Genomic DNA, 25,655 nt, shown 5'->3' with positions numbered 1-25,655 from the left:
TAAGTCTCATCTACCAGCCAGCCAGCCGGGCCTCCTCGCGTCCGCCAGCTTGGCGGTCCACTTCGTGCAGAGTGCTGCGCGGCCCGGGCTCAGGACCGGGCTCCCGGCCAGCTCTGCATGCTCTAACCCCCTGCGCTCCGCCCTGTCCTCTTCACCCAGCTCGCCTCCCCAGCCTCCCTCCAGCAACAGCGTCTGCTTGCGGCATTAGCAAAACGCCCTTAAAAAAAAAGACCCCTGAGTGCAGGATCCAAAGCTCTGCCACAATTCAGAAACTCTACGGAACTGAGCACAAACAACTGTTCGTCCAGGACCTTTTACAAATCATGAGAAGACCCCAGTCAGAAACAGTTACGATGAAGCCCCTCGCCCCCCGCCCCGCCCCACCCCCCACCCCTGGTGCAGAGAGGGCACAGGCCCCTGCTGAGGGTGCTGCCCGGCCAGAAAGGGCGGGACCCTCAACATTGCTTTCGGAAAAAAGAGCTAGCACTTCTCCCTTAGAAGGATATCATGTAAGACTTAACAGATGTGGCCAGACCAAGGGAAATGCAAGATTACCTCAGTAAGTAGCTAAGTGAACTTATATTACAGCATTAAAATCAAAACAAGATAATATGAAAAGAAAGGGTACCTGAGCTCCACATAATCACTGAAGTCTTTACCTTATGAGATATAATGATATTCACTGGCTTCTTGAATTTGTGAACAAATAATACACAGATCAGGATAAATGTATTGACTTACTACCATCTTTATAAAAATCGAATATACACACAAACACATCAACATTATGGAACTGTATCCATTAAACTTTGATAAGACAACACAAAAGAACTAACAAATAGCTACGATGTTGCTGAGTCGAAAGCATTTCCCTTAAGGATCTAATTTCAAAAGGTCCATATTTACACAGTGTGTTACCTGCTTCTGCATCTCACTTAAATGCATGATAAATAAAGAACAAAGATAATGGTTGCAACAGATCTTCCCAGAGGGTTCAGCGCACGGTAGGCTGACTGCGCTGCGCTGCGCGGTGCGCGAGGCGGCAATAGTGCTCCTTTCTAACTCTGCTCCTTCCTTTCCCAGTTTCCTCAAGGAAACCGAGGCTGCGTCCTCAGGCCTGGCCGGCACTGAAAGCCCGTGCCCACGGGCCCAGCGTGTCAGGAGGTGACCACGGGGAACCTCTCTAACCAGGCCTTGACGGAAGGCCTGGCCGACTTAGCCGATGGCCATTCAAGAATGTTCTATCCATAGAAAGCGTGTTCCGGGTGTGTGCAGACAGTTACAGACGCACACGCATCCCGGGGCACCATGTCGGGCTCAGACAACACAAAAGCAGCCCTTAGGGTAGCCATGAGGGCCGCTGTGAACAAGGTGCCCAAATAGGATTCGTTTATTATCACTAACTCGAAAAAAGGGTGCCTAGCTAGTTTATTATCGCTAACCAGAAAAAACGGTGCCTAGCTACGTTATGGAGACAACGGGCAGATTTTTAGCTTCAAAGTCATAGCACACTCAGACTATTTCAAAAAGCGGTAAAATCGGCAGGCTCATTTTACTGCGCCATCAAGCCCTGAACAAGCCCCTTAACTGTGAGCCTCCCGCCGCCCGGGGGGGTAGATGGCCTGGACGCCCCCGCATGGTGCCTGCAGTACCCCACTTGCCGCTTCAACCCAGCTCTGTGGACTGAGCCACACTCGTGTGAACACACCTGCATCTACTTGTGAAGACGGGCTGGGGGGCGGGCACACCAGTGGCCGGGCGCCCCCAGCGAGAGGTGATCTAGCGTGTTCTACCAGTCCCTACAGCTTCCTGAACTGCAGCCTCCGAGCAGCGGCCATGAGCACCCACCTTCACGTTGCAGGCTCCCTCCTAGCACGTGGTGCACTGTGGAGTCAGCGTTACAGAGGCTCGTGGGTCTCAACACTCCCCTGCAGTTCTGGTGACTTAATTTGAAAAACATAAAATTTCAACTGTGAAAACAAGAAGATACAAGATCACATGACCTGTGTCTCAGCTCCCCAAGAGAAAGCTGAGAAAGGGGTGCCCTGCTGAGGGGCCTCGCTGTGCTAACCAGCAACAGGCGTCTCTTTCCCTTAATTCTACTAATAAATGTGACAGGAAATTTTAGGTATAAAATTCAGCTAAAAAGTCTGAGTATGCCCCAGTTATCATTTGCTCCAATAGTTCAGGCCCATGTTAGAATAAACCCAAACAGTGAGACTCCTGCATGAGCACAAATGCAGTAAGGCACTTCTGTCATCGTTTGCCCAGAACGGATTTCGCTGAAGATGACTTTACGGGGAGCGAGCGTCTCACCTGCGTGAAGCTACCCCGAGCCCCGGAGCTGCCCGCCCACACGCCCGTGCGAGCAGCCCCTGCTCCGGGCCCACTGAAGGACAGCGCAGCCCCTGCTCAAAAGGCCTTCAAAAAAGAAAACGCTCATCACAGCAGTGACAACCAGGCTTCCCAACAGTCACGTACGTATCCCAGAGCCAGTGCCATGACTATGCCTCCTGGGGCTGTGTCTAAAATGAGGAAGAAACCAAACAGGTCCTTTCAAGCTTCCAGCTGGCCTACCCTCCCCTAGCGGGGCCCCAAAACCTGCGCTCAGCTCGGGGGCTCACGCCAGTGCCCACCAGCGTCTGCATGGTGTCTGGGCAGAGTGTAGAAAGGGGCTTTCCCTCTGGAACTGGGCTGGCGCTCTGGGAATATTTACAAGAAGCAGAATCTGCCGCACAACTGGCACCACTCCCAGCCACCCGCACACCCTGCTTCCCAGGATATCGCCACCCGAATTTGCCTCTACGTTTCCACAAGAGCCCTGGAGGGCCTTCTGAGAAAGGAACGCGAGTGAAGCTGGGTGAGAAGACACTCGTCTAGCCTGCACTGAAGATAAGTGCAACCATTATCAAGTATTCTTTGCTGTGAAAAATACTGAGAACCTGTGACGGTGATGGTCTCTCCTGACTCTAGGTCACTGGGATCGGTCACACAGTGAGATCACAAAGAACAACGTGTACATGCACTGTGAGCACTTGGAGAACAACAGGAAGCCAAACTGCAGTTCTTTGTGGTGGCGACAGAACGTGGACGCTCTACCAGCGACTCGAGTCTGCCACGTCCCGCAAGTCCAGCTCTTCTGGAATCTACTCTGGGCCGTCGGGCGTCTCAGACAACGGCCTGGCAGGGCTGTGGATGGAGAGACTCGGCTCGTGGGGCCTCTGCGCGCAGCTCCGGAGGAGTTCCACAGTGTGTGTTCGGCGTCCCAGTCAGCCCGTCCGCGGAGGTCACTCGACAATCAGGGCCACGTTTATGTGGGACAGGTCTATCATGTGCCTGCGGGTGGTCACACAGCACACGCGTGACGCCCCCTGCCCCCCGAGGGACCGCCCACGGCACGCTCCGCACCGCGTCCTGCAGCCAGCCCACCCTCGTCCGGCCCCAGGGACCCCACGCTACCTGTGGAACTTCTGCTGGAATGCCAGCGCGTGCGCTGGCTCCTTGAACTTGGCTATGGCTTTCCGCTGCTGGGGGAGCATCTGCAAGCTCTGCAGGAAGAGGACAGAAGCGTGTCAGAGCGGGGCTGTGCACCACGCGACACACGGCACAGGGGGTGGTGCACACGCTGGTCCACAGGGGTCAACACGAGGTTCCAGTCCAGGCGGACCACAGGTCCCTGACACAAACTCGCTACTTCAAGCTCCCTGCCGAGACAGCCCCGCGCCCCCGCCCTAAGCAGCACTCAGCACCCTCCAGGCCCAGTGTGAAGACCCTCCTTCGTTTGCCCGCCAGCTGCCCCCCTTCCCTCCACCTGCTCACGCAGGTCTGGGGCAGGCGCCCAACCTCAGAGACTCCCTTCCCCTCAGGCGACATTCCCCAGGCCCCACTCACACAGGAGGGATGAGGTTGGCGAGGGGCCCGAGGCAGAGGGGCGGCGCTCCCCCGAGGACCGCTGGGGCAGACCCAGGTCCTCACACAGAGCAGGGCTGCGGGGGGCGCGGCTGGGACCGGGGCAGCCCTCGGCTCTGTCTGCTCACACTCTGCACTTTAAAATGTCGAGGAGCATGAAGCAGCATCTTAAATTATATCCTAGGATGTGAAACACCATTTCCGAGGCTACTCTCTGGAGTGAAGACCAGAGGCATGCGTGGAGTGGACAGATCTGTCTAGCGAGGAGACCAGTGCCAGGACTGTGAATGGACAGCTGGTCCTCACACCTGCCCCAAGGATGAGGGGAGCTCTGTGCTCCGACAGAGCACTCTAGGATTTGGGAGGGACGCGCCGAAGGAGGACTCGGATCTCTCAGCCAGCCCACTCTCCAGAGTCTGATCCTTCTCAAGCATTTTGGTGACTCGCCACGTGTGTCTGGGGCAGTGAGCCAAGTGCCCGGTGGGGTGGGGGGCGGCGGAGACCTTGCTCCCTGGAGGACCCAACCCGAGGAAGCAGCAAGGACTCGGCAGCTAAGAGCCGTCTGCTGTGTCTGGGCTTCTGTCCAGTGAAGTGCAGCAGGCAGAAACACAGCCAGCAGTAACACACCACCCTTGACAAGGGTTTACACATGCGGCGGTTTCGTTCTAAAGCACTTGTTCGAAGACCTCCAACAGAAGTATCTAGCCAAAACATCAATTCTCTGAAACACGTTGAGAAAGCCATGCTGTGTGTAAGAACAGACGCCCCCCACTCCCATAAACACAGCACCCCGCGAGTAAGAGCAGCGAGCAGAGCACTAAGGAAACGCTTTCCCAAAAGCTGCTCTCCGGCGCTTACACAGAAACGAACGGTCTCCAGTGCCCAGCTGGCATGGCGCCGAGGTTCACACCGGCCACACGGAGGGGCAGTCGGGTCGCCCGGCACGCCACCAGGCGCCCCTGACCAGCAGCAGGCCCAGGGCGCCTGGCGCGGGGCGGCCGCCAGCAGGCTTGTCTGCTTGCTCTCTTGACGCCAGCTCAGCAAATAGCAGATCCACCTCTTCTGTCAGATACAAAACCCAGAAGCACAAGAATTTTCTTGATAATTTCACTGATCACTAAGTTCACTGGACCAAGTAAAGTCGCTCAGTCGCATCTGACTCTCTGCGACCCCGTGGACTGGAGCCCGCCAGGCTCCTCTGTCCGTGGGATTCTCCAGGCAAGAGTACTGGAGTGGATTGCCATTCTCTTCTCCAAGTAAAGCTGGACAAGTAAAGCTCAATATTAGTTTCTCTGGGACATGCCAGCAGCACACAGCTTTCCTGGCCTCTGAAATCCCACTTGCGTTACTCAACAGAGGCCTGTCGGCCCCAGCTAGCTTTCAGCGTACACCCGCTGTCTTTTCTGACAACCATCTCCAACTGCTGACACCCTAGAGCTGCCCCCGAAGAGCAGAGGCAAGAGGGAAGGCCGTGCTGCCCCGAAGCCCGCGGAGCCCCGAGGGGAGCGTGGCAGGAGGGCGCTCCGGCCGTGAGGACAGCCCCTCAGCGCAGTAGGCACCCCGCCAGGCCCGCCTCCTGACCCCGGCCCCGACCTGCGCCACGTGGCTGCAGCGCTCGAGGGCACCAGGCACGCAGACACAGCTTCGTGCCAACTGCTGCCAGCACCACGGCAGTTCTCAACACAAGAACCACAGCTCACCTAGACTTATTCTGTCGGAAACTATAAAAATCACTCAATTAGGAACAGTCAAGAAAAACTAATTTGTTATGATGGCACAAATAATTATCGGCACTCTACGATTCACAGATGGAATTTGGATTTTGAAAACACCATGCTCTTCTTCTGAGAAAAAGCATATTGAGACTGTATTTCCTCTGGGTGACTTCACAATGTGGAATGAAATATGATGCTTCCTGTTTACCACTTATCATATAAAATGGCATCTGAGGTATCTGTAGCTTCCTGGTTTAAAGCTCAATTTGATTGAGAAAGGATCAATCAAAAGAGCGTAAACTTTCAATGAAATTCTTAAATCACAGGAGTGAGCCGCTTCTCAACAGTCAACAGAAGCAGTAAGAACATTGTCTTAAAATGTTTTCCCTCCCCCTTATTGACATTTCTACACCTTTTTTTTTTCAAAATACAGAGGCTATTTTCAGATAAAAGATTAATACACTGCCAATATTTAAACACTGTCAATATTTAACCATTTCTGACCTACCAAAGTGACAAATATTAGCGATCACTCTACTGGGAAGATGGAAAAAGATACCGTGGACTATAAACTAAAGAGCATGTACTATAATCACCAATTTCCACTCCGAAATTATGTCCTGCAAATCAGCAGCCCATCTCCAAATAAGCAAGCACTTTAGTTCACCCGGAACAAATGGAGAGGCGGACTCTGTCTCCACCCCACACTCCCTGACCCTGCCCGGCTGGCTCCACCAGCACCTGCTGGCCCACGGGGACAGGCTCACTGCCCACCTCACCCAGATATACTTGTCATTTTTCAGAGACAAGACAGCTGCAGACAACTCCCGAGAGCACCCGTGCTACTGCAAGCAGAACACAGGCTGCGACGCCCTCCCGAGGCGGCCTCCTGCATGTATGCTCAGCGACCCCACTCGGGACCCCGGGACTGAGCTGCCACCAGCACCGCAGGGACAGTGGACAGTCAGTCCAGAAAATCGTCCACACCGCTCCAGGTCTCTCTTCCCTGTTTCGGGAAAGTTCCTCCTCTTTCTAAGAAGAGCCTGTGTTCGTGCCTGTGCGCATGAATAAATGACAATGCGGGGGGAACTCTGAAGTGAACCTGCAGCCCTGAAAATCACTCACACTACTCTCCCTACTCTGGCCAACAGTTCCCAGCGCCTTCAGGAACTGACTGAAGCAAAACTGACACTGATGTTCGGTGTTCTAGACACACACGAACCTGCTCAAACAGAGCCCCAGGGGTAAGCCGTCAGGTTCATAGTGACAGTGGTCCCTGGGCAGCCAGGCCGCAGGGGCAGCCCTGGGGCGTGCCGGGCGGCGGGCCTGCCATGACTCCAGCTCTCCTCCCCTGGGCCCACAGCTGGGCTGGAGTGCAGGGGCACCGGCCTCTTCATTCTGGACGCGGGTCACCCGACCCTCTCGTTGGCGATGGGGTGCTTGCAACAGCGACTCCAGCATCTCAGGCCGCTCCGTCACATGCTGCTTCCTCTTCGCGTTTACACTGGATGTGGTCTTTTTTGACGCCAAGTCTGTCTTTTCCTCAATTCCAGCATCTGGGCTTCCTCTCACGCACAACGTAAGTGCTGTTCCTTCTGCTCTGACACAGTTGAGAGATACTCTGAGGCCCCCCTTCCGCTCTCATCTTGTACAAACTTACCCTACAGATCACAGCCCTCGGGTTACCATGCACTCTGCCTGGAATCCTCTTTTTTGGGGACAATTATTTACAACAGTGTTTTCAGAACTGTGTGTGGGAGCCTCTGGTCAACAATTTCCTCATCACAGTTTCAGATCGTGTGGCCACGCCTGTTTTCTTGAAAGCTCAAAACATCAGTTTTGGGAACGTCTACATTTCTCTTGAATAGTCACTGGAAGGACTGATGCTGAGGCTGAAGCGCCAATATTCTGGCCACCTGATGTGAAGAACTGACTCACTAGATAAGACCCTGATGCTGGGAAAGATTGAAGGCAGGAGGAGAAGGGGACGACAGAGGATGAGATGGCTGGACGGCATCACTGACTCAATGGGCATGAGTCTGAGCAAGCTCCGGGAGTTGGTGAGGGACAGGGAGGCCTGGCATGCTGCAGTCCATGGGTCACAAAGAGTCAGACGCGACTGAGCGGCTTACCAGCAACATGTAACTATGTCTAGTGTTTTCTTCCCCAAACGTCCTCAACTCCAGAATAACTAAACTGCTTCCACTGAGATCCCGACTTCCTCCAGGTCACCCCAGACGCTCCTGGTCCGTCAAAACCAGACAAGGCAGGCAGGAGGGCTCCTCACAGGAGGTGAGACGCTCCAACACAACCCCGCCTCACACGATGGCTCCAAGGGGCTCCTCCTCAGCAGGTAACCCAAGATAGCCCCAGAACAAGGGTTTCCCCTGTGCCTGCGCCCCCGAACAGCAGCGCCGGCAGCCTGAAGCGACCCCAGAGACCTCATGCAGGGACGACAGGCGTCCTTCCGAGGACACACGCTTTCCCTCAGCAGCGCCCAGAGGCCCCGCCTTTCTTTCACCCCACCTCCGTGGTAACTCCAGGGGCGGGGGCAGAGGCAGAGACAACATGCGCATTACTGTGCGGGGCCTGGGGGACGTCCTCGGTTGGGAAGCTGCACCCCAAGAAGTGGCAAACTCAGGACCGAGACGGAAGCCTTCTCGAAGCCAACGCCCGCGGCCCCGCTGTGTCCTGGAGGGCCCGGCAGCTGACGAGGCTCACCTGTCCACGGAGCCCCCAACCACCACCCACCACATTAAGTCAGCCACCGCAGTCTCACTCCGCCCCAGCCTGCCCGTCCCTTCCCTAAGAGCAGGACCCCTGGCATGGTGGACGGGCGGACAGGCCCTTCTTTCTGGTTCTTCCCACACCCCTGCTAGTGGGCACCGGGCAGGGCCTTCTGGGTGCTGACACCGCCTGCTCTCAGGGCACGCAGGCACCAGGTGGCGCCACAGCCCAACCCACCAGAGGCCTGACGTCTGCCTCTCCTGCAGCCAGGAGGCCTAGATCTCCTCACCACCCCCTCAAAGTGTATTTAAAGTTAAACCACATCGAAGTCTTGTTATAAGCATATTCTCACAATTTAAACTTAACAGTATTGGTCTTCAGCTATCTAATGCTGGCAAAGTTTGTTACATTAGCACTCTGTGATCGCAGTGCTTACAACCTGTGAACGGCCCTCAACACCATCCCTCAGGACCAAGACCGGCAAGGAGAGAGGGGTGCTGGCTCCTTGGGACCCTTGGGATGGCCCACAGGCCCTACTGGGCAGCTGCTGAATTCCTCACCCTCCGGGACTCCTTCCGGCAACATTCTGAGGGCACCTGATGTAACCCCTCTTATCTTCCTGTCTTCTTCTCTAATAAAAAGAAGCCTTTAAATACCCGGTATCAGTTTTGCTCCGCTTCAATAAAGTGCCCTCCATTAAACTTTAACACAGTGATCTCTAATCCATCTTTCCAGAACAGGAGAAGGAGAAGAAAGGCAGATGGAAAAGCGGCCCCCAGAATACAGCACTCACTGCAACTCCTGCAGGCCTGCCGTGCAGCGCTGTGAGCAGCAGCTCTGCCATCACGCGCTGACCCTGAGCACAGGTTCACGCTCAAGGACGCACAGCAGACTCATCGGGACCGCGGGGCAGAAGCGTGGCCCAGACCGACCAGAGGCCACACGTGGAGAGCAAGAGCGCCACCACCTCCTGCCCTGACACGGGCCGGGAGCCAGCCAGGAGCAGGGGCCCCGGGCACAGCCTGGACTCGCCATTCGCCCCGCCCCATCCCCACCCAGGGTCCCAGGCTCACTACTCAACTGTGATCTGATCCCAGGTTTTCAACTACCATTTGTTGGAGAATCTCCACTCAGAAGACTGTATTTTTAAAAGCATCATAAGCTCTCTGACGCCAGCTGTGTTCCTGCAGATTAACCAGTTCTATGACAGACTGTCCAAGAAGAGCTCTCTGTGGACACAAGCTTAACATGTCTGATGACGGACAAGTCACTCCTCAATAATTCAAGGGTAACTTCAGGATTTCAAAGGATAATTTGTTCAGCTGGAATAAATAGTTCATGAAGCTTCTGAGCATCTGAAAAACTACAAACACTCTAACCCTCAGGCAAAAAGTTCTGACACCAAGTGTGCACAATGGTAAAACATTCAGCTTTCTTCTCAGGGGCTTTAAGGAACTGAGTCTTGGGAGGGCAAGATGGAGGCACAGACCGAACGCGCAGGGTGGCCCACCTGGATGGGCCCCACCGACGTCAACAGGCTCTTCAGCTGGGCGTCGGTGGTGGACGAGGAGAGGCCCTCCACAGACACGACGCAGGGCTGAGGCTTGCACTCCACCACCCGCAGGTTCTGCTTGTTGGGCATCAGGCGGCCCCGGCCCATGGCTCCCACCAGGCCCCGGCCTCTCCCATGCACGAGCACCTGGTAAAGACAGAAGAACCGTTCAGGGTCAGGCTGCGCGTCTGCTCACAGCTGCCGAGACACAGAGCGAGCACGTCAGTCAGAGCTCACCAAAATGTACCACGAGCTGCAGGGTCCTCTGCAGCAGTTCCTGAGGGTCTGACAGGACCGCAACACCCAGCACACGCTCATGAAGAGGAGGAGAGGAGGCGGTGCAGTCTCGGTCAGCCTGCGCACCAAGCACGGTGCTAGGTGGGCACTTTGTGTACCAGTCGACCTGCTCACACGGTCATGCTGTGCACGAAGCAGCAGGACCACAGGCTCCAGAAAGGTGATCGACTGACACAAAGATGTGGGTCCAGTCAGTCCTTACAGGCCCCAGAGCCCGAACTTCCCCACTGTGGTTCAGGCCAGCAGGGGCGGGGGGCGTCAGTGAACTTGCGCAGCACTGCCCCCAGCCAGCTCCCCATCACTGCAGGCCACGGCAGTATCCCTCCTGAAAGGCAGATTCTGCAGCAGGGGCCCCCCACCCTCCGCACACAACACTCCTCGGCAGGGCTTTCAAAGCAAAACCAAAACCCCAACTACAGTGACTGAAGGCCCTCGAGTGCACCATCTGTGAGTACAGCTAACGGTGAGGGAGGACGGGGGGGGGCCTCCCTAAGGTCTTTCCCGTCATACATCCAGGGACAACACCCGACTTGAGGAAACTCAGACTGGAACATTCTTTAAAGCTCTGACCCGAAGGTATGACGAATGTGACTGCGCGGGTGCCTCTCACAGCACAAACGGACTGTCTGTTTCTTATTTATGAGACAACATACACGAAGTGTTTTAAACATTTCAAAGACCTAGGTTGGTCTTCACACTAACACTCCTCCTCAGTATCAGCAGCAAGACCAGCAGAGGAGGGACTGGCAGGGTCCAGCTGCTTCCAGGAAAACTCAAGAGCAGTCTGAGTCCTCGCATGTGTGCGGCTGTGGGGCAGAGAGCGGGGCCCTTGGGAGGGCTATGAAGACGCCCCTCACTAGAAGCTGCGGGGAGGGGTGCCCCCATGGGACATGACAGGGCGTGGCGCACACTCCTCTCCTGGAAAGATGGCCGCGGCTCTCATCTCACACACGGAGCTCGGACAAGACATCCCTCGGGGCAGAAAGAGCCGGGGCCAGGGGCACTTTCTCGGGCAGGGGACTTCACCCCAAAGGCTTCCCATCTGTGAACGAGGCACGGAGGAAGAAACATCGGAGGGGCCTCTGGAGGAGCAGCTGGGAGGGCAGGGGCCATGCAGAGCCACGCCCACCGTGCACGCCGAGCTGCAGGAGACACCCACACCCTGGGCTCCAGGTGAGCTCCCAGAATCGCACCGTGAAGCCGAGGGAGGGAAGCGCGCCTGTGAGCACATCACCTTTCAAACCCAGGGACGGGGGCGTTCCAGCTCCTCTACCCAGAGCACTCCCAGGGATGGGGCTGGGCCGCACCTTCTTGGCTGGGTGGATCCCCTGGATGCTCTTGATGCCTGGCGGGCCGGCCGCGTGCATGTGGGCCCCCACCGCAGGGTGTTGCGGCTGCTGGAGCGCCCCCTTGGTCAGCGTCACCTTGCGGGCGGGCTGCTGCCTCGCCTCTGGGGGCTGAGGGAGCCGCTGAGGCTGGCCCTCCGGGTGAAAAAAGCCGTCGCTCTCTCCTCCCTGCTGAAACAGACAAGGCAGCGTGCTGGTCAGTGTCTGCACAGGCAAGCCTCCCTGCCCAGCACCAGGGTCCACCTCGATTAGTGCTCAACCAAGGGGCAGCACCACCCACCTGCCATCTCATGAGGGCCACTGAGGAAAGGACACGCTCACCTGACAGGTGTTAGGGTTAAAGAGTCTTTATCAAAGTTAAATCTAAGACCTTTAATCACTGTATCCACTCAAGAGGTCTGTAATTATTAAAGTGGGTCCTCTTTAGTTCAATGAAATATTGCTTAACTTTAAAAACAGTTCACATCTGGCATGCCTTTTCCATTGCCAGAAGCACCCTTATGAAAATCTGATAGTATGCGTCAGCAGTTGCTTTAAACTTTTAACTCCCCTTCAAGCCTCATGACAATGGGTCACCTTCCTGACCACCCCCAGGCACATCCCAGCACGTCCTTCCTACAGATACAACCCTCAACAGTGGTGCTCCCCGCAGCAACCACAGGCCTACAGCACCCAGTCACCCCTTCCCTCTGAGTCACAAGTCTCCACGTGCATGCTGGCCTCCAGCCTCAGTCCTGTTTGGGACGAAAACAGACCAGCTGGGAATCCACAGAATGGTGAGAGAAGCCTCTAGAAATCAGTTACTGGAGGCCTAGACAAGCCCCCAGGGCAGACAGGGAACCACGGGGGACAGCAGGGAGAAGAGCTGAGCAGAGCAGGGCGAGGCCAGGCGCTGGGCAGTGCTGCCTCCTGAGCACTGGCCGGCCCCTGAGGGCGGGGCGCCACGGCCGCCGGCCAGGAGACCGGGCTCGGAGGTGGAAGGGAGCACAGGCACCGAGCAGAAGGCGTTCTCAGTGAAAATGAGAAGACAGCACCACATCAGAATCGAGGGGCTGCACCTAAAGCAGCGGCACCGGGAAGGAAAACGGACCTAAGCCCAAGACCGTGACCCGTTATCACAAGAAACTAGGGAAAAAGCAAGAACCCAAATCCAAAGCTGGAGAGAAGGGCGTAAGATCAGAGAGAGAAGCACGGACAAGGCACAGAGAGACGGGAGGAAAAGTCCAGCACTGTGACTCTCCTGGGGCCAATAAAGCCGACAGCCCTTTAACTAACTAAGGAAAGGAGAAGACAGACACAAATTACCAAAATCAGAAATAAAAGAGATTATCAAAAGTGGCACTTGCCAAAATATGAAAGAATATTCTGAACAACTCTATGCCAACAGAGTCAGGGGACTCAGGTGAAATGGACAAACTCCGTAAGGGATGTGCGGCACGCCCCAGCACGCAGCCGCGCCCGACCACTTGAGACCCCGTGAGCCGCAGTCCGCCAGGCTCCTCTGTCCATGGGATTCTCCAGGCAAGATGCAAGACACCAAAGCTGACTCAAGAAGAAGGAGAAAATCTGGAAATCTAAGAAGACACTGAATCGATCATTAAAAACCTTTCACAAAGAAACACCGGGGCCCAGATTGATTCTCTGGTGAATTCTATCAAATAGTTAAGAGAGACAGACTACCCATTCTACAGTCTCGTTCAGAAGGCAGAAGGGGAGGAACAACTTTCCAACTCATTTTCTGAACACTGTTTTTCTGAGATACAAAAATAAAAGACAAAAAAGAAACAAAAGCCACAGAAGAATACCCCTCATAAATAAATAAATATGTGTATATATGTATGAAAAAAATCCTCACTAAAATGTCAGCAAGCTAAATTCAGTGGATCATACACCATACTCAAGTAAGATTTATCCCAGGAATGCAAGGTTGGTTTAACACTCAAAAATCAACTTACAGACCACATCAGTGGAGGGAAAGACCATATGACCACCTGCACTGACACAGGAAGGGCACCCGTCATGAAAACTCTCCATGAACCAGGAACAGAAGGGTCTTTCATCAGCCTGATAAAGGACATCTGCCAAAGCCGAGAGCTCACGTCACACTCGGCCTGAGACTAGCCAAGGGCCTCGACCTGCACGTCAGTCACCTGGGCACCTTTCAGATGTTACTATTCCTGGGCTTTAGCCCAGAGCCACTCAGTCAGACTGTCCTGAGCTGGAGCCCAGACGTGAGCGCATCTTAAGGCTCTTCCAGTAACGTCCAGCCTGGGCTGAGGACAGCTGAAGCGGAGGGCACCCCTACACTGTGTCAGCAGGAACTGCCTAAAATGTGATCCTACGGTGAGTGGATCCACTCCAGCCTGATGGAGAACGCCCAAAGGAAGACGGAAGCCCCACGGAAAGGCAGGCCAGGCCGTTCTGTGGGACCACAATCCACATAAAGTTAATGAGAAGTCTGGAAAAGCTGTGTGAACTCTCTCCAGTTCTTCATATGCTTAAAGTCTTTCTACACTAAAAAGCTGAAAATGTTTAGGATATACACACATACTCCTAATGGTTAAGAGCCAGTAATCCATTACTTATTAATCTCCCTAAAATCCCATTGAAATTATGTTAGTATACGGTTCATAAATCCACTCTGCAAGGGTTAAGTTTTGCTGTTCTTTAAAACACCTTTTTTTTTCACACGGGGGGGACACATCACACTAGCCCCAGGTCCCACCAGAGGCTGCGTCACACACGCAGGAGGCACTGGGCCACTAAACCTCCCCACAGCTCAGCTCCCCAGTCTACTGACCGATTCTCCTCTACTGTCTACCCTTCTCACAAATGTGGGTCGATGAGCTGGCTGTGTATGGCTGCCTCTGTGGGAAAGTCCTCCATTCATGGGCTCCCTGGAAACTCCCGAGAGGAGGCTGAACGAAGTCTGTGGACAACTAAAGCATATGCCATTTTTAAGTGTCTAGAGAAACCAGTGATTTGCACTTCGGTGAGTCTGTTTTTGTTCACCAAGCCAAAATTTCTGGTGCATGCAGATGGCACTGAGCTATTTACTGAATAAAACAATAAACAGTAGACCAGGCATCTAAAAACTAAGTCATTCTGAAAGTGCTGTGAAAAAAGCCTGCACTATCAGGATACTAGGGTAGAGTCACTGTCAGTCAGTGCAGTGATGTGGGCATCCCAAAACACTCTGCCAGGCTGCAGAAATCAGCAGTGAGCTAATACAAGTGCCCTAAGAGGAATGATGTCCCTACAGACGACGGACAATGAGGAGCGCTGTCATAAAATTCTTCTTTAGCAACCCAAAACTGAAAACGCAGATGATCTAGACAGTAACTTTTATTTAAAACGAAGAGCTTGTACCAAAAGTAGGCTGTGCCTGTTTTGAGGTATACACTGTATATGTATCTGGGGGATAAATATACAATACTGTAGAGATCCGATGATTTTTAAACTAGGAATTGAGAACATAAACATTGAGTCAACAAACGCTGGCAAGTAATAAAAATTCTCTTTACTGCCATTTTGAGTCAGAGACTGATAATTCACGCCTGACAATATTCGGTCACATAAAAACCCTGAAAGCCCAAGTTCTAAACTTTTACTGTCCTTTCAAGAAAGAGTTTAAAGCAGGCTTGTTCTCCATCTACAGCTCAGAAGCACAGGCAGCAAGTGTCACAAGCGCCTCTCTGTCTAGGGCTCTGAGGCTGCCTGCGATGACACAGGAGCCGGGCACTGCTTCCTCCACGCGGGCCCCCCCACTGTGCCTGCCTCTCCCCGGCGCAGTGAGCGCCCCGACCCCGCCCTCGTGGGGAGCCAGGGCAGCGCCTCCAGCCCTCAGGCTGCCTGGGCCATGGGACTGTACTCTTTGTCTTCAGGGTTAATCCGCACTCACTGTCCTGCAATGCTCACGAGAAGGGGAGCCCCACAGGGACACCGGTCACCAAGCAGCCTCAGGACCAAAGAGAGATGGAAGACAATCGGCACAGAGCAGGCAGATACGAGCAGAGGAGCAAGACACAGGGATGTTTCAGGCAGGGATTATGACAAAAGCCCAGCTTTTAGGAAAAACGGCTGTCATCTGCTCACACGAGTAGGGGGAAGGCCTGAGCAAGCTCTAGAGTTCCTAGTTCACAACAGGACAGTGTTTTATACCCCCTATAGCTACCTATGGAGTCACTTCCCTGGTGGCTCAGAGCGTAAAGTGTCTGCCTGCAATGCGGGAGACCAGGGTTCGATCCCTGGGTTGGGAAGATCCCCTGGAGAAGGAAATGGCAACCCACTCCAGCACTCTTGCCTGGAAAATCCCACGTACGGAGGAGCCTGGGAGGCTACAGTCCATGGGGTCGCAAAGAGTCGGACACGACTGAGCGACTTCACTTCACTTCATAGCTACATATGATGGAAGAAACTTCAAAACAGCAATGTCCAAGGCACTCTAGGTTCTTAATCACCAGAGTCTTGGTATCATTCACCATGCCCTACCCAGGGAGGATGGACAGAGCTGTTCTTTGAATGTCTCCCAGTTGACAAGAAGTACACTTGGGTCTGTTTCCCTCCACCTCCTTCAAAATAAACATTACTGTTCTCACTGGTCACACACTGAGTGCTACCAGGACTTCCTGTCCTGGTGGATCCAAAGCATGGACTTCACACGACCTCGTAGGCAGGAGCTTACTCTTAACATCCAACATAACGCTTTTTAGCAGGGCTGGAAACAAAGGGGCTGACCATCACTCAGTCACACCATTTTAAGTAAATCAAGGGTTACTGTAATATGCTGCTTTGACTTTTTTCTGAAAATCACTGCTGAGGACTCAAGCCTTATACATAAGCATCGAGTTTTTTTATTTTGTAAGGAAGACAGTGCTGCTTTTCTTTCAATTGAGAGAACGATTATTTTCTTTCAAAACAGCACTATGAAAAGCTAGTTCTCAGGGGAAATTCTAAATCCCAGAGCTACTCCAGTAAACACTAGCAAACAGTCAACCTACGAATTTCTAGGCTGCGGCCAGAAACGTATTTTCACACCTACTCTCACACAGAGACACAGAAGAAAAACAGTGACTGTTCAGAACCAACCCAAACGGAACCCACCCATTTACTTACAAGTCTTCTACAACTCACACATAATAGTTAACAGCACTGAAAAGACATCCCACAATTGTTAGTACTCAGTTATGTAAATTTAAAAATACTGTCAATTCAAACGAGGTCTTTTAGAAACAATGCTGTCTTAATGTAAGGAAATTACTAGTCATTTGTGCATGGCAGATTCCATCCACTCAAAGAAAGGAAATCCATCTTGCAAATGAATTTCTCTAGGGCAGCACGGTTCCCTTTTAAATTCCTTACACACTAGTGTGTTTAGACATGATCTTAAACTTCTTTTACTTCCTCCAGAACAGGTGAGGAGAAAAGAAGTTTGGCCCGTCTTAGACCAAACTGGAAATATTTTGTTGGCTTTTTTCCACAAATGATTTATCTTTTAATGAATACTGCAAAAAGTGCCTTTTGAGAGTAGTTTTTCTTAAATATAAGAGGCACTTCCTGAATTAAGTAAGCTTAAGGAATACTTTTTATCAGCTTCATCGTTACCCAAAAATGAGGCTTGTAGCCACCAACATTAGCAGGACAAATTTACTTATAACAAATGGCTTAAATGTATAGATAAAAATGCCGACTGATACTGTCAGGGCGTCCTGCAGTTTGACAGATCAAATCTTATTTTCATTCTTAAATCCCATGAAGAAGTGATATCACTGACTTGCATTCACTGGTGAGCAAATTGATTAATCCCTCTCTATAGACATCTCAACTCTTGATTACACCTATCAGACGCTAAGCAGCATTATTCTAGAGTGACAACACTTGACAAATGCCCCAACCGTTTTTCCCAGCCTTTGTGGCCCTGCTAGCTTGTATTAACCCTGATGAAAAATTAATTTTCCTTATCTTCTTCTAAGCCCCAAAATCCAAATCCGCCAAACTGGCAACTCTTTCTGTAAAGGTATTATGAAAACCTCTAAAAGATTAATTGCATGTCTTCAGGTGACATTAAATTAATTTCTGTGCTCATGACAGACATGGGATACTCCGCGCTGAGAGGACAGATAACATTGTCGGGACACACAGAAGGACAGTGGTTGGGGTCCCAGGGCAGCCTCTTATGCATTCTCCTGCCGATAAGGCCTACTTCGCTGTCATCGCAGCGCTGCTGATCTGCAGCCCACAGACCTCACGGAACAGGTTCCTATTAACTGCAACAATGCTGGGTCTAGCCTGCGATCTTTAGAGAGCTCACTCGGAATCTGGGCAATAGATGATCTGCATGCTACGCAAAGTTTCTCAACACCAGTGCATTTAAGGCTCTATTTTGTCTTTGAGACTACTGTTTAAAGGAGGAGAGAATGGAAATGACGTTGTTCTCCAGGCTCTGGGGTCAGTCCCCTAATTAAACTACCACAGTACGATACAAGGTGAGAATAATCCACACGTGCAGTGTTCACCTAGTCTCGGCAATAAAGTATCCTTACACATGGCAAGCACGCAAAACGTGTAACCAGCAACTTAAACCTAAAACCCTTCCTAATTCCACTAACAGTCTACATCCCTTGAACTGAAACAAAATCCATTGAGATTAGAGGCACCGCCCAAGGGCTCTCCTGGAGAAAGGAAAAGGGCCCAGAGGCAGGGGCACGATCTCTCTGCAGGGCTCTACCACAGCACAGCGACGCAAGTGCTCTCGCTCTCAACATTCTCCTTTCTGAGACTAGGCAGGTTTGGGGAAATCGCTTGAAAGCAAAATTGACTGGCCTTTGGAGAAGCAAAGCAAGGTGCGGGGCCGACAAGGCGTCTCCAGTTTCCCAGGACGGGCAGCGGAGAAGGAGCTCCTTCAGAGCGCGGGGCGACTTCCCTGTGCAGAGGGCCTGGCTCCCACTCTTGCCAGCTGCTCCTCGTGAGGACAGGGAAGGCACCCAGGTCACTGGAGGAAGCAGATTCCTTTTCTGCTGAAGAAGCTGGGTGAGCAAATCTGATTCCTAATTATAGACGAACTATTTCTGATTTAACCACTCATCTCACTTGGAAACACCATATGCATAAAAACACCTATAAATCAATGTGCAGACTTTCTGATTCATTAAGACTGACTTCTGTCCTCTAATGAACTATAGTCCACTTTGGCCAAATGAAGAGGTCACGTGTTTAAGAATGATTAAAAGGTCATGTCTCTAGAAGTTATCAGTTCTTCCCACTAAAGTATTCCAAAGTTCTCAAAAATAAGTATCACCATACAGCGGCTTGTCCTCCAAGGAAAGTCTAGAATACACATTTTACCGAACAAGTGACTGTTCACAACACATGATGCATTCTTCCTCGGGCCTGTGTTTCCCCCTTCCCACCATCTGTACTCACCAGCGCCTCTAACAGGGAAGTGGTCAGGAGGCAGAAGACACCACTCCGCCTACGGGAGAGGGATGGACGGCAGGGAGAGGGGAGCTGCGGTCAGCAAGCCGGGAGTCGGGCCGCGCACCCGCCCCAGCTGCCCAGGCAGGGTGTCTCCTGGCTCTCCTCCCTGCGTCAGCGCGGGGCCTGCCAGGAGGGCGTCCCTGTCGCAAACCCGCTGCGGCCTGCCCTTGACTGCCTCATTTCTGACTCACTTCCACCAGGCCTGCTTTACCCTGGTCCTCTAGAATGTCCTCGGCTCGCGGGTACCACGTGAAACCACGGCATCAAATCGGCTTCTGCCAGAAACCAGTGAGCTGGTCAGCTGAGCCCTTCTCCTGGTCAGGCAGCTGGCTGCGTGATGCAGCGACACCCGCAAGGTCAGACTTGCCCTGCCTTGGCCTGGGGCTCCCTGAGAACGCGTCACCACCGCCGACTCGCCAAACAGCAGCCAGATGCGATGGGCGACACAATCCCACCTTGTAAACAGAGTAGAGGAGTGTGGGAGCAGACTATAAATTTCAGCATGAAAAGGCAGCCAGAAGAACTAACAGGGATTCGTGCTATTTCTGGCGTTACCTTTGCTTACTAGAGAGGGCTTCCTTGGCGGCTCCACCTGTCAAGCAGACTGTGTTTGATCCCTGGGTGGGAAGATCCCCTGGAGGAGGAAATGGCAACCTATTCTGGCATTCTTGCCTGAGAATCCCATGGACAGAGGAGCCTGCTACAGTCCATGGGTCACACAGAGCTGGGACTCCACTGAGCACGCGTGCACACAGTGCAACCTTGCTTACTAGTGCCATCAACAGATGCTTCTTAAATAACACATTTGAAACTGTCCTAAATTAAATTCAGAGACAAAAAATGAGCCAAGGAGGAAACCCAGCCTCAGTCAGGAGCACTGACTGGGACACAGCTCTGAGCGAGGGCAGAGGCTGTACCGGGAGCCCAGGCACGTGCGTGTGGGCCAGGCAGAGAGAGAGACGGCAGAGGGAGAGCAGCAGCCGGACCTTGGGGCCACAGGACCACAGGGACCACGGGGCAGGGAGCGGGCAGGCGGGAGGCAGCGAGTGGGGCTGCTTCTACCTCTGCCAGCGACTCCGCCTCAGACCAGAGTCCCCAAAGCGTGGACCGACACTGCTCTCTCTAGTAAATCTGGTAAATCTTGTACTATTTTTGCAGCGCCTCTTAAATTGAGATTATATTTTATCCAAAAATGCCTCTATTCCACAAAAGAGGGTCAGGATTGTACACATTTTACCTCTTCTACCACCTCTAAAGAAAACCTGACAATAACTTTCGAGGAAGAAGAAATCTACAAACTCAGGGCAAGCCCCTGAAGCAAGAGCCCCACACAAGCTGGGGCCGCCTGCGTGGAGCACTCCGAGTCTCCCGCCCGGACGGCGGGCTCTCCTGCTCAGGCGCTCGGTGCGCCTCTCCTCCTCCTGAGTGGTCGGCACAACAAAGGGCTCCTCACTTAATCTGCTGGCCAACTCTTAAATGTTTCATTACCTCAATCAGAATAAAGCAGCAGAATTCCAAATTTGCTTTCACTTTCTTAAAGAACGGCCATGTCCGACTCTTTGCAATCCCGTGGACTGTAGCCCATCAGGCTCCTCTGTCCTTGGGATTTCCCAGGCAAGAAGATGGAGCGGGTCGCCATTTCCCTCTCCAGTAAAGAACAGTGGAAGAACACATTCTTCCTGCCCTTAACTAAAGGAAAGGTAGTAATACTGAGCAGTCATGAGTAACACAGGTGAGTACCTCAGTACCGGTGACACGGAGACCCTGGGTCACACTGGTGCTCACGCAGGCCAGGTGACCGGATACACACGCCTCACAGGTTCCGTTTCCCCTGAACTGAAAGACAGAGCTGCAGGCCCAATTAAACTCCTGAATCTCGCCCGGCACACGCTTCGTCTTTCTTTTTTCCGGTGCTTCATCACAAGTCATGGCTGGGGTGACTACGTAAGTTACGCTGACCAGTTTCTATTTCCCATATGCTCGGTTAGTAGCTGAGGAGCTGTACGGGACTACGTGCTGGTCGTGAGCAGCTACAGCGGGAGGAGTGGCGTGCCACGGGGCTTACAGGGTCTCAGTTCCCCCACCAGGGCCTGAAGCTGGGCGCTCGGCAGCAAGGGTGGAGTCCTCACCACTGGTCCACCAGGGGACATCTGCAGCCATGATTTAACAAGATTGCTCTCTTTTGGTTTATGAGAATTAAATACTTAAAAGTAGCTTTCTGAGAAGTGAGCAAATGTAGAATATTCCTATGTTTTAAGTAATAAAAATAGAACCATTTCATCAAATGAAATCCTTTAAGTTGATTACAATATTCGGGGAGGCACACTAAATTCTAGAAGCAATAGTTGACGATATGTAATACTCTTTAAAAGCAGTGTTAATGTGTTCCTTTTTAAGTCTCACCTAACAAATCCAGACAATAAAATATAAGTGGGGGAAAATGAAAATTTAGAGAGATTTCATGTGCCTCATAACAAAAGGTCTCTTTAAATTTCAAGTTCCCTTCATGATTTCAACCCAAAGTTTTAAATAAAAATCTGACCCACTCTGATTTATACAGAAATGTTCTAAGACACATTTATAGCACAAAGCAAGTCAAAGCCACCCTCCACCGGGGTACACCGTCACCCACTTCAATTCACTATACCAGGCTAGTGGCCAGGTGGTTACCCAAATGTACCAGGCCACTCCATACTCACCCTCCAGCCCTGCCACCACTCACCACTCAAGGTACTCTGTTGTACCTTCAAACACCTCCCAAAATTCTCAGGACTGGGCGCCACCAACCAGGGCTGGCAAGCGACATGAAACCTGGCCACTCCCTTACTCTCGAAAGCCCCTAGAGATGTTCTGAACCAGCCCTGATTGCCATATCCTCACTGGAGACAGCAGACTATGCTCCCTTCGGACTAAGCAACACCTGGGGAGAAGGAGCAGCAAAACAAGTATTATAAATAACAGTGAAACGCACGAGACTCAGAGGCCTCACTCGACCAGTCAGTCAGTAGCTGAGTGGCCCTGGGCAACTAACACGACCTCCTCGACATTCAACTTACTTAACTGTAAAAGGGAAATAACAGAGCTAACCTGTAAGGCTGCTGTGAATACATGCTAAGCAGCAACTCTGCTTGATAAGCAGTAGCTACCACTTATTATACGGCATAAAATCATGGAATGTGTTTCTAGACGGGGCCTTAGGAGCATTCTGAAAAGAAAATGGGCATTTATAAAGTACCTTCTCTGTGTTAGAAAGGTCCCAAAGAAATAAAGAAGAGGCCAGCACCCAGCCACGGGTCTCTCATCCACAGCCCTGTCATTTTCACTTTGCCCTGCCCTTGAGTACACACGTGTGCACTCTGCCCTGGTGACAAGGGCCTCAATCTCCACGCTCCACACACACAACCTCAAGATGGCCAACAGCACACATAATGCCGAGACCGCCCTCGAAGAAAGTGAAGGACAGCTCTGCGAGCTTTCAACCCAGACCATGACCCTGCCCACCTGACTGCGAGAGCCAACATCAAGAAAGACTCTTTGTTACGTCCTTCCTAAAAACGCTTCCCATGTCCGTAATACATTAACTCTAACAAAGAGGAACAATACAGAAAGACCAGAGAGTCTCCTTGGATGATCAGTATGAATTAAAATCACTTTAAAGACAATATGATTAATGAAAGGACAGACTGAAACAGCTAGTCTTAAGACTCAGATTCTTTCACTTTTCAAAAAACTCAATTTAATAAAATCCAAAGACAAATTACTTAATTAGAGATGATGAAATACGGAAAATGACAAAAAGAGAAGTTCTTGTTGATTCACCATTGCCTCACAGGTAAAAGCTCACCCAGAGAACCCTAATGTAAACTGTGATATATTTTCAATTTGTATATCAGAATAAGACTGCCAAGAAAATTCTGTTTTCCTAACAATTCTGTAGATGCATATTTTGACTCTGATCACATAATCACTGGCATAATTTCTAAACAGCTTTATGTACCATGATAGTTCAGTGTCCTGTACAGAGACCAATGAATGCAAAGAATAATTTAACTAATACATTAGATGCCAGTTTAGGTTAAAAAAAAAAAAGTGAAGGAAATGAAACTCTCTGAAGAGTAAATTTCTCTAGGAAATCTTATGAACAAAACATGTATTTTGGTACTAAGAGAAGGTGAAGAAGGCCTGGAATCATAGCAAAATACAAGAACATGCGCTGACTGACAATGAGATGCTTTTATTAAACAAGCGATTATAAACCTGAAATGCATAAATAACATTCTCCACAGATGCAGCACACAAGTCAATCCTCCCAGAGAGGAAGCCCCCGTCAGACCCTCATGGGGGCGGCCAGTTCAGCACAGTCCTGGGCATCAACACCTCAGTCCCTGCAAGGGGACAGAGACCAGCAGGGGCAGGAGGAAGAGGGGAAATGAGAGCACACTTACTTTAGCACTTAAACGGTCTCCTTTTTGCACAATGGGTATGTTCTCTTATAAACAGTTCCTACCCACCAAAATATACACATACACACACAACAACAACAAAAACCCAGAACAGGAGGGAAACACAGTTCCACTTCAGAGAGATACAAGCAAGCGACCACTATCCTCTGAAAAGGCGGACTTGCCAATATGGAGGCATTACTGGAATAAAAAAAGTCTTAGTTCACAGATTTACACATGTTGGGCAGTTAACTTAAAACTTAAGGATTAAGAAGAGCTGAAAAACCACTTCAACGTTTGGCAGATAAGTACTTTCATGTAAAATTCTTGTTATTTTCCCGTGTATTGTAAAATCATATAGCATGATTTTAGAATATGATCTCATATAAAAAACATACTGTTTTCCATCAGAGCAAAAGAGCAAAAACTGAAGCAGATAAATTCTTCTGAAGACAAGGTGTTCATCGGTTGAATGCCCGTAATAGCAGAGCCGCGCCCTGCCCCTCCTAGTCCCCCAGAGCCCAGACTGCACGGGCCTGCAGGGCGCCACCTGACTGCACAGGCAAGAGGCCTACTCCCAGCCAGCCCCAGGGCCCGTCCTCTGCGTTTATAGCTCCAGTAAAAGCATGGGACACTGACAAAGACCATGATTAAAACAAGGCCAGAAGCAGGAGCCACAGAGGCGCTGGGAACTGATGAGCACTTGGGTTTTCACCTAGAGACAGAACAATCTGATACAACACAGGCCAGTTACTTATCAACATTCTGAATCACAATGAATGGAGGAGAGAAAAAACAGATTTGGTCTATCAAAAATTTTCTTAGGGCATTGGAAACACTTCACATCGTTAGCGCACAAACTGAGCAACAACAGCAATGGAAACGCATCTAACGGAAGGGCTAAGGACGAGCTGCCCTTCATTCAGCAGAGCAAATGACTCCACACTCCTTCCACTTCCTAATGGTGCTGCCTTCCCCGGAGGGACGGAGAATTTGAGGTCCTTTTTGCAAAGAATCGGACATGACTGAGCGACTGAACTGAACTGACTTTTCCTACAGGATTCCCAGGTGGCACTAGAGGTAAAGAGCTCGCCTGCCAACGCAGGAGACATAAGAGACAGGGGTTTGATCCCTGGGTTGGAAAGATCCCCTAGAGGAGGGCATGGCAATCCACTCCGGTATTCTTGTTTGGAGAGTATCATCGACAGAGGAGCCTGGCGGGCTACAGTCCATGGGGTCACAGAGTCGGACACGACTGAAGCAACTTAGCATGCACGCACTTTCCCTACTGTAAATATTTTGTGGTTAATTGATGACAATTAAAGCAAGAGGTGGGCGTACCTTCTACTGTAAGTAGAGACTGCACGGCAGGGTTAAGAAAGCACTAGGTGGCTCAGTGGTAAAGAACCCGCCTGCAAAGAAGAAGACGCAGGTTCGATCCCTGGGTCAGGAAGATCCCCTGGAGAAGGAAATGACAACCCACTCCAGTACTCTTGCCTGGGAAATTTCATGGACAAAAGAGCCTGGCCAGCTATACAGGCCATGGGGTTGCAGAGTCGGACACGACTGAGCGGCCAAGCAGCAGCGCTCTACGCGGGCTGACAGGAGGGTCTCCTGCAGCAGGGCCTATCTGCAGCCAGCCTGCTCGGTTTCAGCGCTGGGCTTACCCAGACTTCAAAGGCAGGCTGCTTTGCCACAGACGCTCTAAGACAGGCTCCGAGCTAAGGTGAGGCAAGGAGTGACGTGCATCCCACTTCTGAAGGATACCGCGGGAAGACCCCCTTTCTCCTCAAACAGGGATTGGGGGGGGTGAGGAGCAACCAGCCTGAACTGGAAGACAGGAAATGGCGTCTGGGATAAAGGTGCTTAAAAGCAACACACTGTTCCCTCCCCACCCACAGACACTCACTGAATCTAAAGCTACATGCAACAGATTATCTTTTTTGTGGTAAAGGAAATTTTTTAAAACAAATTTGAGGATTCTATTATAAATTATCTACAAAAAGAAGTTAAAAATTCTACAAAACTCCTAAATCAGGACTTTAGGAACTGTCACACTGGTTTTCCACTAAGACTCAAAGAGACCTGAAGTAGGGGTCCCAGCAGGCAGCAGCATCTCAAGGACCCTCCCACAGCACTTCGGGGGACAGGGGCTGCCCACGGGACTGCAGAGGGTGACCTGACCCCACCT

The 25,655-nt window shown here is 51.6% G+C and overlaps 1 protein-coding gene across 9 annotated transcripts in view; it reads right to left on the bottom strand.

Moving 5' to 3' along the window:
* Positions 1-390: 390 nt before the first annotated feature.
* The window catches only part of RBM33 (RNA binding motif protein 33), a 106,415-nt gene continuing 81,150 nt past the window's right edge, over positions 391-25,655 (bottom strand). For 3 of the 9 annotated variants that reach the window (XM_052639205.1, XM_052639207.1, XM_052639209.1), the window contains 5 exons: positions 11,508-11,717; positions 9,862-10,050; positions 4,768-4,971; positions 3,460-3,548; positions 392-3,336 (listed from right to left, as the gene is read on the bottom strand). In XM_052639205.1, coding sequence (XP_052495165.1) covers positions 3,288-3,336; positions 3,460-3,548; positions 4,768-4,971; positions 9,862-10,050; positions 11,508-11,717 — 741 coding nt within the window. In that variant the 3' untranslated portion in view covers positions 392-3,287. Of the gene's footprint in view, positions 3,337-3,459; positions 3,549-4,767; positions 4,972-9,861; positions 10,051-11,507; positions 11,718-18,968; positions 19,018-25,655 lie in introns of those variants that run through there. The other 6 variants (XM_052639213.1, XM_052639206.1, XM_052639208.1 and 3 more) reach the window with 6 other exon arrangements.

Source organism: Budorcas taxicolor, chromosome 4, assembly GCF_023091745.1.
Source record: "Budorcas taxicolor isolate Tak-1 chromosome 4, Takin1.1, whole genome shotgun sequence".
NCBI classification, from domain to species: domain Eukaryota; kingdom Metazoa; phylum Chordata; class Mammalia; order Artiodactyla; family Bovidae; genus Budorcas; species Budorcas taxicolor.
This window is presented reverse-complemented; position numbering and strand designations above follow the sequence as displayed.